We start from the raw sequence: 13,806 nt of genomic DNA on the forward strand, positions 1-13,806 counted from the left end.
AGCTTGCGTGGTGGTCTCGAGAACTGCAGATCCCCTCCAGTAACGCACAGGCACAGGTATCCTTTAAAAACCCCTTGTGCGTGCCCAGCTATTGGAAACCAAAATACAAACACTCTGCACAACTTCAAATAAATTCAGCATAACAAACACATTTCAATCAACCTTCAGTGACTGTCATTCAGCATACATATGAAAGAATCCTGCAATGTGTTACTCTGAACACCTAAAGCACAGAAATGTGGGAACAGATACATCACATTTGCAATCTACTTCATCTAACAGAATTACCATCTCACTGACACGAAAATTCCAGTAAGCAGCAATATTAATTGGTAGACAGCTAATGCCCACTCATCACTAGCCATAAAGCAGATTGTTCAACCCGGGGCCCGCATGCGACCCTAAGCAGCTAGCTGTCAATGTGCTCCAACAAGTGACCATCTATCACACAATCGGCTTTCTCTCTCAGCGGTTATAGGTGAGGTTAAGTACAGGGTGTACATTAAGTCTGGGAACACTTTCAATTATTTATTGCACAAGAACCAAACATTGTACAGATATCATACATATGTCATTTTGAAGAGAAACCCTGAAAGTTTTTTTTTTTTTTCGTGTATACCGCCACAGTGTAGTTTGGTAATTTGCCTATAGTCGGCGCTAGTCGCAAACATGGCGAGTTCAGGTGCGGAGCGAGCTGGAGTTCGACAAAAACAAGTGTGCTACAGCTGTTCAACGGACGTTTAGAACCAAATACGGTAAGAAGCCACTACCAAGGAAGGCCATTTACCACTGGCACAACAAATTCGTTATGACGGGTTGCTTGTGCCGGGCAAAGAGTTGCGGACGTACCAGTGTGAGTGAAGTGAATGTGGAGTACGTGCGAGAGACATTCATAAGACGTCCAAAGAAATCGGTTCGTCGTGCATCCCATGTACTCGAAATGACTCCAGTGACAGTGTGGGAAGTCCTGTGACAGAAGCTGTCTATGATACCACTCAAATTGGAGCTAGTGCGGAAGCCAAAGATGACGACAAAGACAAGCTTTTGAGTTTTGTTCGCATTTGCAACAATTGAATGAGGATGGGGATGGCATTGTTGATCGCTTAATTTTTAGCGATGAAGCCACTTTTCACACTAATGGCAAAGTGAACAGGCATAATTGTCGAATCTGGGGTACAAAGCATCCACACGAATGCACTGAATTTAAGCGTGATTCCCTAAAGGTAAATGTTTCTCGTGGCTTGTCGCGTCGAAAAGTGTACGGGCCATTTTTCTTCGCCGAGAGCACTGTCACTGGATATTCCTACTTGTACACGTTGCAGCAATGGCTGACGCCTCAAATGCAGTCGGACTCTCCGTTCATCTTTCAGCAGGATGGGGCTCCACCCCATTTTCATCGTGAAGTTCGTGGGTACCTGAACAGGGAGCTGCCGCATCGATGGATTGGCCGTGCTACAGAAGGGAACAGCTGTTTCATGTAATGGCCTCCACGATAACTAGATCTCGCTCCGTGTGACTTTTTTCTGTGGGGACACATTAAAGATCTGGTGTATGTACCGCATCTACCACGTGATGTAACAGAGCTCGGAGAGGGAATACGGGAAGCGACTGTCATAGTCGAAATGCCATGCTGGGACGGGTATGGCAAGAATTCGATTACTGTATTGACGTCTGCCGGGTCACTCATGGTTTGCATATCGAATGTAAAAAAAAAAAAAATAAATAAAAAAATAACCTTTCAGAGTTTATCTTCGAAATGCAATATGTATGACATCTGTCCAATGTTCAGTTCTTGTGCGATAAATAATTGAAAGTGTTTCCGGATTTTATGTGTACCCTGTATATTATGTGCGCCCGAAAAATACTCGCCTTCTTCCAACGTGGGCCAGGTAAACTAAAAGGTGGTATACCCCTGCCATAAAGGTTTCACTACAGTAACTTCAAGTGTCAATAATGTTTTTGAGGTTATAATTTGACCTTAAATTTCCGATACAGATTTTGTCCGTGTTGCAGATGACATGCTACATCAAGTATAGACATTAGGTTAAAATGGCTAGACAGTCGCAGAAAAGGAATAATGTAATATAAGGTAATGTTCAATTAATTATAATCAAATTTTTAAGCTTTTCTAAATTTTTAGTATCCAATAAAGTACCGTTTCCAGATCATAGACTCCGAAACATATCCCTGTAATTACCTTTCTCTTCCTCATGATGCCACAAATTCCGCCTTTCTTACGTTAAACTTAAAAATTTCTCACTTTCGATGTTTTGCACGTGCGTCGGCCGTTTCGACAGAAGAAAACAAATTGAATTGAGTTTCACCGATAGTCGTCCAAAGTCTGTACGTTCGGGCGACTGAGATCGGTTGCATTGAGACGGCACACGTATTGGCGTACTGATTTGAAAAGATCGCCCGTCTTAAGGTCGATATCGGTCTTCGTTGTATACTGCATCTCCTGTTTCTGGATATAATTTAATTGTTTATTTATTGTTTGAAAAATAATCTTTAAACTTGACTAAAATAAATATTACTGTTATCTCTTCCACATGAGATTGATTCTTGAAATGATAATAATTTTTTTCTTTTATAGAAAGAGGTTGTCTTATACGTATGTTGGAGAGAAGTGTAAAGCTTCTCATATAATGGTGAATGAAGAACTGTTACCCTGGTTAAAAAAGCTAAAAATACTAGTAGTTCTGATGTTACTAATCTGACTTCGTTATGTAAATGCTTTTAACTGAGAAAAATATTCCAATTCTCCGAACAGGATTCTATGTTCCTACGAAAGTTCAGCCTAAAGCTTACCCGTGTTATATTTAATCAGTCAACTGGAAAAAAAACTGATTTGAAAGACAATATTCTCGTCCGCAGCAGTGCTGGAAAAGAAAATATTCCAATTACTTCACTCTAGTTGCGCGTCTTTCGTGCAGTTGAAATAGTTATTTACATGAGTAGCATTCACCTCACGCCACATGAGGAGAACCCTATGTCATAGCGACGTAACGCTACGTCACCCTGACGTAAATAACCTAAATAGACTACATGAGTACTTATATGGAATGTGCAGTTGTACCATAGAGGTTATACCGACAACGTGAAAGCTAAATGTAAATAGACATGTAAAAATGAAGTGACAGCAGTTGTGTGGTATGCTCATCCCAGTTTAATTACTTATTAGGCTGTAATCCCAACAATTTTGGATGTTATTGTGTGTTTCTTGAATGTATGGACGAAGGAACTATAACAATAACAAAAGTAAAAAATAGCGTCCAGTCATTTTTTAAAAAATCCGATAAATTGTGCATAAATCATGTGGACAGAAACGTGAAACTGAGAGAAATTAAAGTGTTTCGTATTTTTATAAAAGCCAATGGATTGCACGTAAGTCTTGTGGGCAGAAACGTTAAACTGAGAAATCAATGTGGTTCCAAAAATAATTCTGGATGTTGCTGCAATTGTAACTTTGCCTTCATGTTGTACATCAACTCAGACACCTTTGCTCTTCAGAAATAAGTTATTGCTGATGATTATAATGTACTGACCTCTTTATAACACACGTCATTATTTTTTCTTTATACGTTGTATATTGTGAGTAAACAGTGACAGACAAGTCACATTTACCAGCATTTTAAGCAACTGAAAGCAGTGAGTGAGTGCTGTTGCCATTTTCAGATACTTTTTGTATGACTCATAGGCAGTATGGAATTGGCGACACTAATCATGCCAAACACCCCCAAAATTGATACCATGTCTATTGAGAGAATAAACTAACACAGTATTCCACCATCGCATATGAAACATGACTTGAGGCTGCTAAAAACTGAAGGCTGTTGAGGTTATTTTGTCAAGTAGCTCATCCATTGTGACAGTCAGTGTTAAACATCGTTTGGGAACTACTAGGAAATTTATTTTTTTATAGTTGATACTGCTTACATATTAAAATGTGAGCGACAATTATAGACGAAATATCATTTTTTTAAGAGTATACAGCGTATAAAAAAAATAATGTGTGTTATAAACAGCTCAGTACATTATAATCATCAGCAATAACTTATTTCTGAAGAGCAAAATTTTCTGAGGTGATCTACAACATGAAGGCAAAATTAAAATGGCAGCAATATTCGGGATTATCTTTGGAACTACGTAAATTTCTCGGTTTAACGTTTCTGCCCAGAAGAATTATGTGCAATCCATTGGCTTTTATAAAAATACGAAACACTTTAATTTCTCCCTCTTTCGCATTCCTATCAACATTATTTATGCACAATTAATCGGATATTTTTAAAAAATGATTACTCGGTTTTTTTTAAATTTCGTTATGGTTCCTTCGTTCAGATATTCGTTATGTTCATGAAACACACAATAACATCCCACATTCTTGGGATTAGAGCTTAATAATTAATTATTTCACGTTTCTGTCGACACAATCATGTACGATTCACGGGATTTTTTAAAAAATGACTATAAGCTTTTTCTGCCTTTCGTTATGTTTAGAAAATACCCAATAACATCCCAAATTCTTTAGATTACAGCTTAATAATTAATTGTTTCACGTTTCTGTCCACATAATTTATGGACGATTCATCGGATTTAAAAAAAATTACAAGCTTTTCTTTTTTTTACTTTTGTTATGGTTCCTTCGTTCAGACATTCAACACGCAGTAACATCCAAAATTGTGGGCATTCGAGTTTAATAACTAATTCAACTGGGATGAACATAGCACACAACTGCTGTTACTTCGATCGTACTAATGTATTTACATTTAGCTTTCACGTTAACGTGCAACATCTGTGGTACAACTGCATAGATTGATCGATATACGTACTAATGTAGTCGATTTAGGCTTACTTACGTCACTATGACGTAGGGTTGCGTCACTATGACGTAGAGATCTCCTCGCCTAGCGTGAGATGAACGCTACCCATTATACAGGGTGATTCAAAAAGAATACCACAATTTTAAAAATGTGTATTTAATGAAAGAAACATAATATAACCTTCTGTTGTACATCATTACAAAGAGTATTTAAAAACGTTTTTTTTTTTTCACTCAAAAACAAGTTCAGAGATGTTCAATATGGCCCCCTCCAGACACACGAGCAATATCAACCCGATACTCCAACTCGTTCCACACTCTCTGTAGCATATCAGGCGTAACAGTTTGGATAGCTGCTGTTATTTCTCGTTTCAAATCATCAATTGTGGCTGGGAGAGGTGGCCGAAACACCATATCCTTAACATACCCCCATAAGAAAAAATCGCAGGGGGTAAGATCAGGGCTTCTTGGAGGCCAGTGATGACGTGCTCTGTCACGGGCTGCCTGGCGGCCGATCCATCGCCTCAGGTAGTTGACGTTCAGGTAGTTACGGACAGATAAGTGCCAATGTGGTGGCGCTCCATCCTGCTGAAATATGAATTGTTGTGCTTCTTGTTCGAGCTGAGGGAACAGCCAATTCTCTAACATCTCCAGATACTGTAGTCCAGTTACAGTAGCACCTTCGAAGAAAAAGGGACCAAAAACTTTATTGGCTGAAATGGCGAACAAATGTACAACTAAATGAAACTTCATAGCTCCCTTAATTCGCCAACAGGTAGTGCTTAGCTCTGCCTTTTGTCGTTGCAGAGTTTTAAATTCTTAAAACAACAAGAGGTGGAGCCCCTCCACGCCCACACCGGCATGATGGCCAACACAAAAGGTCTACTGCCATCTCTGCATAAGGGTTAGTATTCACTAAAGTGAGGTGTCGCAGGATGTGGGTACTGCGATGTTTGCGTACGTCTGGTTAGGATTAACCATTAATACGCGCTCATCTGGAGATAGATTGGTCGAAATCTGACGAAGGGTAGCGGTTTGAAGGGCAGAGGAAAAAAAGTGCCAAGGGAAAAAAAACCTCTGCGAAAGTTAGGTCGGGCGGCAAGAGCAGTAGCGGTTGTCTTGCTGCCTGCGATAGGTTGTGCAAGGATAGGCTTTGTTAGTAGTGGGTATCATGCATGTCGATACCTTGACGTTGTGCGTTTGTGCTGCTCGGCGGCTGGCGCTGGGTGCTGGTACAGAGTCCTCGTTCAGCGTCCTGCGACCTGCAACAGTTATGTTTGTTATCGGTCTTGTGTCCGATAGGTCATATACCGGAGGCACAGTGTGAGGGAGTGTTGGGAGATTGTTCGTGCGTCTGTGGGCGAGCTCGTCGGTGTCCCTGCTGTGGCCTGTTGGTCGGCTCTAATAGCAGCTGGTAGTTGCCAGTCAGTATTGCTGATATGCAGGGGCTTACCGACGTTTGTCGCTGTTTGCGTATGTTAGTTTACCATAGGTGGTTATGCCCTAGCTAGCAGTGTCTTTGGTCGCTTGTGTTTCCACCTGTGGTTGTGATCGTAGTTTCCCAGAGTGAGGATGAAAGGATTAAATTCTTAAAGTTGTGGTATTCTTTTTGAATCACCCTGTATTACATTCGACCGATCACAGAAGCAGCTACTAACAGAGAGAGTAAACTTTTTTTATCGGCTCTTTTAAATAGTATGAATAGCATGGAGACCTCAGATGATATTTAATTGTTCTTTCTGCGATTAATATGACAGCACCACATGCTTTATTTTCCGGTACTTCATACAGTAATGATTATTATTACTTTCGTGCAAAGCTTCTCTAATATTACAAATGTCACATAATTTGCAATGCATCACATAATATACTGTACACGTCATATCATTGTTGTGAATGGTTTTTTTACACAATTTCACATGTTCTTTCGTATGGGGAATGCTACGGGTGGAATCCACCGATGTCGGTGCCATTGTGATCACAGCCAGATCCGCGTAGTATCTACTCGTTCGCAAGAACTAAATCAAGGCGCACTTCACGACATGCCCGCATTGTAGGAAAGCCGGAAGTAAACTACCAATATCGATTTCTCTCTCTCTTTATCGTACTTAGCAGCACTTGGATATTCAAATCTTCGAACATGATGTTTTCGAGTATATTTGAGATGTGGATCGTACTGTTGCACGAAACTGCAGACGGCAACTATCTTCAGATCTTGTAAACGTGAAGAATATCTATAAGAGGGACAGTATGTTGTCTATTGTTCGGTCGGTCGATAAATCGTTACGTGTCTTAAGGTTCCCTTGCTAGTGCTTCTACAATGACTACTGAAAATCGATGTTGCTTGAGAGCAAAATTGCCAATTAAAGGGTTAATTTAAAATTAAATGTTATCCGGATTGTTCTCTCTACCGGAGGGAGCAAATGAATGTGATATGAGAGGGTGGTGTGTTTCAGGCAGCGAATGCTCGGAGACGAAGACCTGCTACGACCATCAGAACTGCTATCATGGCTACTGCAGTTGCGACAGGGGCTACGTACGCAACGACAGACATTGCTTCAGAGGTGACTATCGCGCCTGGGCTTGTTAACATCTGTTTGTGTTCCGAGGTGTCTGTAGCTGCCCCTGCTGACGTGGGCTGCCAGTGGTTTTTTTCTTACCTGCACGCTGCCCCAGATGAAAATAGCCCGATTCGAACAAGCGAGGAACGCAGCTGACTACTTGAGACAACGCGCCGGTTGATGGTGGCCGTCACGAAGCCCTTTGCGATCTGCAGTATTCTTCTTGCTACTGTTCCGTGATGAATCAATAATTGTTCCATATTGACTTCGGCAATGAAGTTCCTAATACAAGAAAAATAGCATTTCCGGTGTCGGAAATTCTAAAGCTAGCACCCATAAAATACAGGGTGTCCCAGGAGGAGTATTCAGTATTTAGGGATATGACAGGAAAGCAATCATTTGAAACGGAAAAATCTAGTAAATATGGACTCTGAAATTCATACCTCAAGAGCTATAAACACTCGTACAGTAGAAGAGATGTGTTTCTCAGTAGTATAGATGAATAAGTGTTCGTAGCTCTTAAAGTATGTGCTTTAGGGCGCATGTGTACTGGACTTTCTTTCTTGCTTTGGTCCATACAACCACCTCTAAAAGTATGGAAGGCAAAGAGCTTGCAGTACAAGGGATTTGTTTCACAGTATCGAAAATGAAAAAGTGCTCATAACTCTTAAGGTATTCATTTCAACTCCCATTTTTACTAAACTTTATTGCTTCGATGATCGTTCCTGCGATATCCTTGAATACTGACAACTCCTCCTGAGACACCCCCTGTATAGGGAGTGAAAGGTTATCTATGACAAATACACGTGTAGAAATCAGATTGCAGCTGAAAGAGTCAAAGGGCGTGAAAAGAAAGTAGTAGTTGAAAAGGGAGTGAGACAGAGTTGTAGCCTATCCTAAAAGTTATTCAGTTTTTACATTCAACAAACGAAAATAAACCAAAGAAAATCTGGAAAGGGAATTAAAAGATCACGGAGTAGAAATTAAAACTTTAAGGTTTTCAGACAAGATTGTTCAGGTGAGGCAAATAAAAATGGCCCGGACGAGTGGATACGAATGGATGTGTATTTGTGGTAGCATTAACGGAGGAAAAGGTCTGCAGTTACTTCCAACAGGATGGAACAACTGCCCATGCAGCCGACCGAATCTTGGGGCACATTTACACAACCTTGACTCCTGGCAGAGTTGTCAGCAGAGGTCTGTCTGCTCGCGGCCCTAGCTGGCCACACAGGCCACCTGATCTGTCAGTGTGTCATTATCGACCTGTCTTCAGAAACTTGCTGACCTGGCCCCAAAAATGCCCAAAGATGAATGGTGGTCTCTTTCAACTGCAGCTATGTTAGTACTGTATTTCTTGCCTGTGCTGTGTTTAACCTACACTGGAACTCTGTTCTTCGGGCCACTATTATTTGCCCCACCCTCCACATCTGTGAGAGCAATGAAGGATCTGGAAGAGCAGTTGAACGTAAGATATAAGAGTCTGAAAAGAGGTTGTAAGATAGAAAACGACAAACGGAATATAGTCGAATTAAATCAGAGACTTAGCAATGATGCTAAAAGTAGCACACGAATTTTGCTAATACACTCCTGGAAATGGAAAAAAGAACACATTGACAACGGTGTGTCAGACCCACCATACTTGCTCCGAACACTGCGAGAGGGCTGTACAAGCAATGATCACACGCACGGCACAGCGGACACATCAGGAACCGCGGTGTTGGCCGTCGAATGGCGCTAGCTGCGCAGCAATTGTGCACCGCCGCCGTCAGTGTCAGCCAGTTTGCCGTGGCATACGGAGCTCCATCGCAGTCTTTAACACTGGTAGCATGCCGCGACAGCGTGGACGTGAACCGTATGTGCAGTTGACGGACTTTGAGCGAGGGCGTATAGTGGGCATGCGGGAGGCCGGGTGGACGTACCGCCGAATTGCTCAATACGTGGGGCGTGAGGTCTCCACAGTACATCGATGTTGTCGCCAGTGGTCGGCGGAAGGTGCACGTGCCCGTCGACCTGGGACCGGACCGCAGCGACGCACGGATGCACGCCAAGACCGTAGGATCCTACGCAGTGCCGTAGGGGACCGCACCGCCACTTCCCAGCAAATTAGGGACACTGTTGCTCCTGGGGTATCGGCGAGGACCATTCGCAACCGTCTCCATGAAGCTGGGCTACGGTCCCGCACACCGTTAGGCCGTCTTCCGCTCACGCCCCAACATCGTGCAGCCCGCCTCCAGTGGTGTCGCGACAGGCGTGAATGGAGGGACGAATGGAGACGTGTCGTCTTCAGCGATGAGAGTCGCTTCTGCCTTGGTGCCAATGATGGTCGTATGCGTGTTTGGCGCCGTGCAGGTGAGCGCCACAATCAGGACTGCATACGACCGAGGCACACAGGGCCAACATCCGGCATCATGGTGTGGGGAGCGATCTCCTACACTGGCCGTACACCACTGGTGATCGTCGAGGGGACACTGAATAGTGCACGGTACATCCAAACCGTCATCGAACCCATCGTTCTACCATTCCTAGACCGGCAAGGGAACTTGCTGTTCCAACAGGACAATGCACGTCCGCATGTATCCCGTGCCACCCAACGTGCTCTAGAAGGTGTAAGTCAACTACCCTGGCCAGCAAGATCTCCGGATCTGTCCCCCATTGAGCATGTTTGGGACTGGATGAAGCGTCGTCTCACGCGGTCTGCACGTCCAGCACGAACGCTGGTCCAACTGAGGCGCCAGGTGGAAATGGCATGGCAAGCCGTTCCACAGGACTACATCCAGCATCTCTACGATCGTCTCCATGGGAGAATAGCAGCCTGCATTGCTGCGAAAGGTGGATATACACTGTACTAGTGCCGACATTGTGCATGCTCTGTTGCCTGTGTCTATGTGCCTGTGGTTCTGTCAGTGTGATCATGTGATGTATCTGACCCCAGGAATGTGTCAATAAAGTTTCCCCTTCCTGGGACAATGAATTCACGGTGTTCTTATTTCAATTTCCAGCAGTGTAGAAAGGCGCGATAACTGACAACAGCTGAAGTAGGGAGAATATAAAATACACAATGCCAATAGCGAGAAAGCATTTGTGGAAAGTAGGAGTTTGTTAACATCGAATGTAAGTATAGATGTTAGGAAAGTAATTGTAACGAGTGTAGTCTTGTACAGAAGCGAAATGTGAACGATAAACAGTTCAGAAAAGAAGAGAATCGAAGCTTTTGAAACGTGACGATACAAAGAATGCTGAAGACTGGATGTGTAAATCGAGTAACTAATGAAGAAGTGCTGAATCCAATTGGGAAAAAGCATATTTATGGCACACCTTGACTAAAAGAGGAGAGCAAATGATAAGACACAACCTTAGTCATCTAAGAATCGTCATTTCGGTGTTATAAATAAGTGCAGCGGGTAAACATTGTAGAGTAAGCATGTTCAAACGTATGTGGATGGCAATAGTTACTCAGAGATGAAGACGCTTGCACATGATATACACACGTCAAAAAAAGCTTTGCATCGGCTTGGTTCCGAGATTCCCGGAACCTGTACAGAAAATTGGAATAGAGATCAACGTAAACATATTTCCGCCCATTTTGTTGCTCATGAACATTGGATGTTGTACCACGATACAGCGAGACCTTCAAAGGTAGTGGTCCAGATTGTTGTACGCACCGGTACCTCTAACACCCAGTAGCACGTCCTCTTGCATTGATGCATGCCTGTATTCGTCGTGGCATAGTATCCAAAAGTTCATCAAGGCACTGTTGGGCCAGATTGTCCCACTCCCCATCGGCGATTCGGCGTAGATCCCTCAGGTTGCCCATGCCTGCATTAGTACGTAGACTGAACGCAACCTCCTGGCGCTCCGTATTAACTTTCTGGGCTTGGTCCTTCGACTCGTTCGGAAACTAATTTCGGAACTTCCATGTACTCAACCATTTTTGAAGTGAATAGGCATCATATTTCCAATTATTAGCAAAAGCAGGGACATTCGGCGTCCCGTGTAAGGCTTACGCGTTCACGGGGCATGAGAAGCCCAAAAATAGGGACATCCCATGAAAACCAGGGCATGAGGCAACAGCATCCCGCATATAAGCCACACTTTTGCCCAAAATACGGCTACGAAAGATCAGTGTGGCTCATCTCGCGACCCTACAAATTCCGGTACATTCTCGCCTCATAGAAACTTCAACTCATACTCATTCCTTAGTTCTAAATACAGCACAATGTCGCTAGTGTTTGGAAGTTAGTCGTTGTACTTGTATATGAGGTAACCATGTAACCTTCAACGATAGTTGACGTTTCATTTAGTTAGTGAGTAATGTAGCTCACAATTATGCATTATATATTAAACGCAGTTTTTCTCTAACCTAAGAGTAAACTTTTAACGAGTGAAAACGTCAAAAATAAGTCCCCAACAACTTCGGAATTTGGCGCAGTTAAGTTACGAATTTGCAGTTATTCATTACGCGAAAAGGACATCTGATACAGAAGTCGGCAGGCTGAAAAGATGCATGGCTCTCTAATGGATGGTTGTTTCGGGGAAGGAGACCAGACAGCGAGGTCATCGGTCTCATCGGATTAGGGAAGGACGGGGAAGGAAGTCGGCCGTGCCCTTTGAAAGGAACCATCCCGGCATTTGCCTGGAGCGATTTAGGGAAATCACGGAAAACCTAAATCAGGATGGCCGGACGCGGGATTGAACCGTCGTCCTCCCGATTGCGAGTCCAGTGTCTAACCACTGCGCCACCTCGCTCGGTGCTCTCTAATGGACAGGGTCTGAAACAGCATGCTGTGTTCTGCTCCTTGGAGCGGAGAAAATGAAAAAAGTTACCGTACTATTAAACAGATAAAATGGCAACAATGGCCAGTCGCGTCTTCAGGCTTCCGTGCTTGGTTTTCAGTATTTCATATGATTATCGACCGAACTAGTTGCGCCTCTCAGCATTATCCGCGGTTAAACAGTTGTTTATAAAGAAATATTAATGCCGAAACTCACTCTCCACGCCCATGCGCCATTACAAAAGTTATCTGTTCAAGATATTGAAGCACGATCCACTCTTGCGACCCAGCAAACCGCGCGACACCGAAAAATAAATGAATAAACACCAAATCGTTCACTGAAGGAAAAAAATTCTAACGCGGCTGAGTAGCGACTTACAAAATGTGCCAGGAAAGGGAGTAAATAGTTTCACGACTGCGACATGTCGAGCACGGAAATGACCGTAATTGTCTTGCTGTTTATGGGTAGCCAGATATCTACTGTCATACGTCCCTAGACTTCTTTGCTGTCTGCGTAGTATATATATAGAGTGATTTCCCTCTCGATACACGGGAGCAGCCAGTATAGATGTGTCCGTGCCGAAAACATCGTGTGCCCACATGAATACCTGCCACCTTCAACGTTTGTCCTTCACTCTTACACTATGTGATAAAAAGTATCCGGACGCCCCCAAAACATACGTTTTTCATATTAGGTGCATTGTGCTGCCACCTACTGCAGGTACTCCATATGGGCCACCTCAGTAGTCATTAGACATCGTGAGAGAGCAGAATGGGGCGCTCCGCGGAACTCACGGACTTCGAAACGTGGGCAGGTGATTGGGTGTCGCTTGTGTCATACGTCTGTACGCGAGCTTTTCACACTAATAAACATCCCTAGGTCCACTGTTTCCAATGTGATAGTGAAGTGGAAACGTGAAAGGACACGTACAACACAAAAGCGTACAGGGCGACTTCGTCTGTAGACTGACAGAGACTGCCGACAGTTGAAGAGTGTCGTAATGTGTAATGGGCAGACATGTATCCAGACCATCACACAAGAATTCCAAACTGCGTCAGGATCCACAGCAAGTACTATGACAATTAGGCGGGAGGTGAGAAACCTTGGATTTCATGGTCTAGTGGCTGCTCATAAGCCACACATCACGCTGGTAAATGTCAAACGACGCCTCGCTTGGTGTAAGGAGCGTAAATGTTGGATGATTGAACAGTGGAAAGACGTTGTGTGGAGTGATGACTCACGGTACACAAAGTGGCGATTCGATGGCAGGGCGTGTGTAGTGACAACAGTAAAATTCGGAGGCGATGGTGTTATCGTGTGGTCGTATTTTTCAGGGAGGGGGCTTGCACTGCTTGTAGTTTTGCGTTGCACTATAGCAGCAGAGGCCTACATTGATATTTTAAGCTCTTTCTTGCTTCCAGCTGTTGGAGAGCAATTCGGGGATGGCGATTGCATCTTTCAACACGATCGAGCACCTGTTCATAATGCACGCCCTGTGGCGGAGTGAATACACTACAATAACATCCATGTAATGGACAGGCCTGCACAGAGTCCTGACCTGAATCCTATAGAACACCTTTGGGATGTTTTGGAACGCCGACTTCGTGCCAGTCCTCACCGACCGACATCGATATCTCTGCTCACTGTAGCACT

General features: G+C 43.6%; 1 protein-coding gene across 3 annotated transcripts in view; it reads left to right on the forward strand.

Moving 5' to 3' along the window:
- LOC124717138 overlaps positions 1 to 13,806 on the forward strand; it is a 116,312-nt gene that overhangs the window by 14,524 nt on the left and 87,982 nt on the right. For 2 of the 3 annotated variants that reach the window (XM_047243881.1, XM_047243882.1), the window contains exon 3: positions 7,276 to 7,383. The exons of the other annotated variant lie outside the window; for it this stretch is intronic. In XM_047243881.1, the coding sequence (XP_047099837.1) occupies positions 7,276 to 7,383 (108 nt within the window). The remainder of the gene's footprint in view (positions 1 to 7,275; positions 7,384 to 13,806) is intronic. 3 annotated transcript variants of the gene reach the window in all.

This window comes from Schistocerca piceifrons, chromosome 9, assembly GCF_021461385.2.
Source record: "Schistocerca piceifrons isolate TAMUIC-IGC-003096 chromosome 9, iqSchPice1.1, whole genome shotgun sequence".
In the NCBI taxonomy this organism is placed as follows: Eukaryota; Metazoa; Arthropoda; class Insecta; order Orthoptera; family Acrididae; genus Schistocerca; species Schistocerca piceifrons.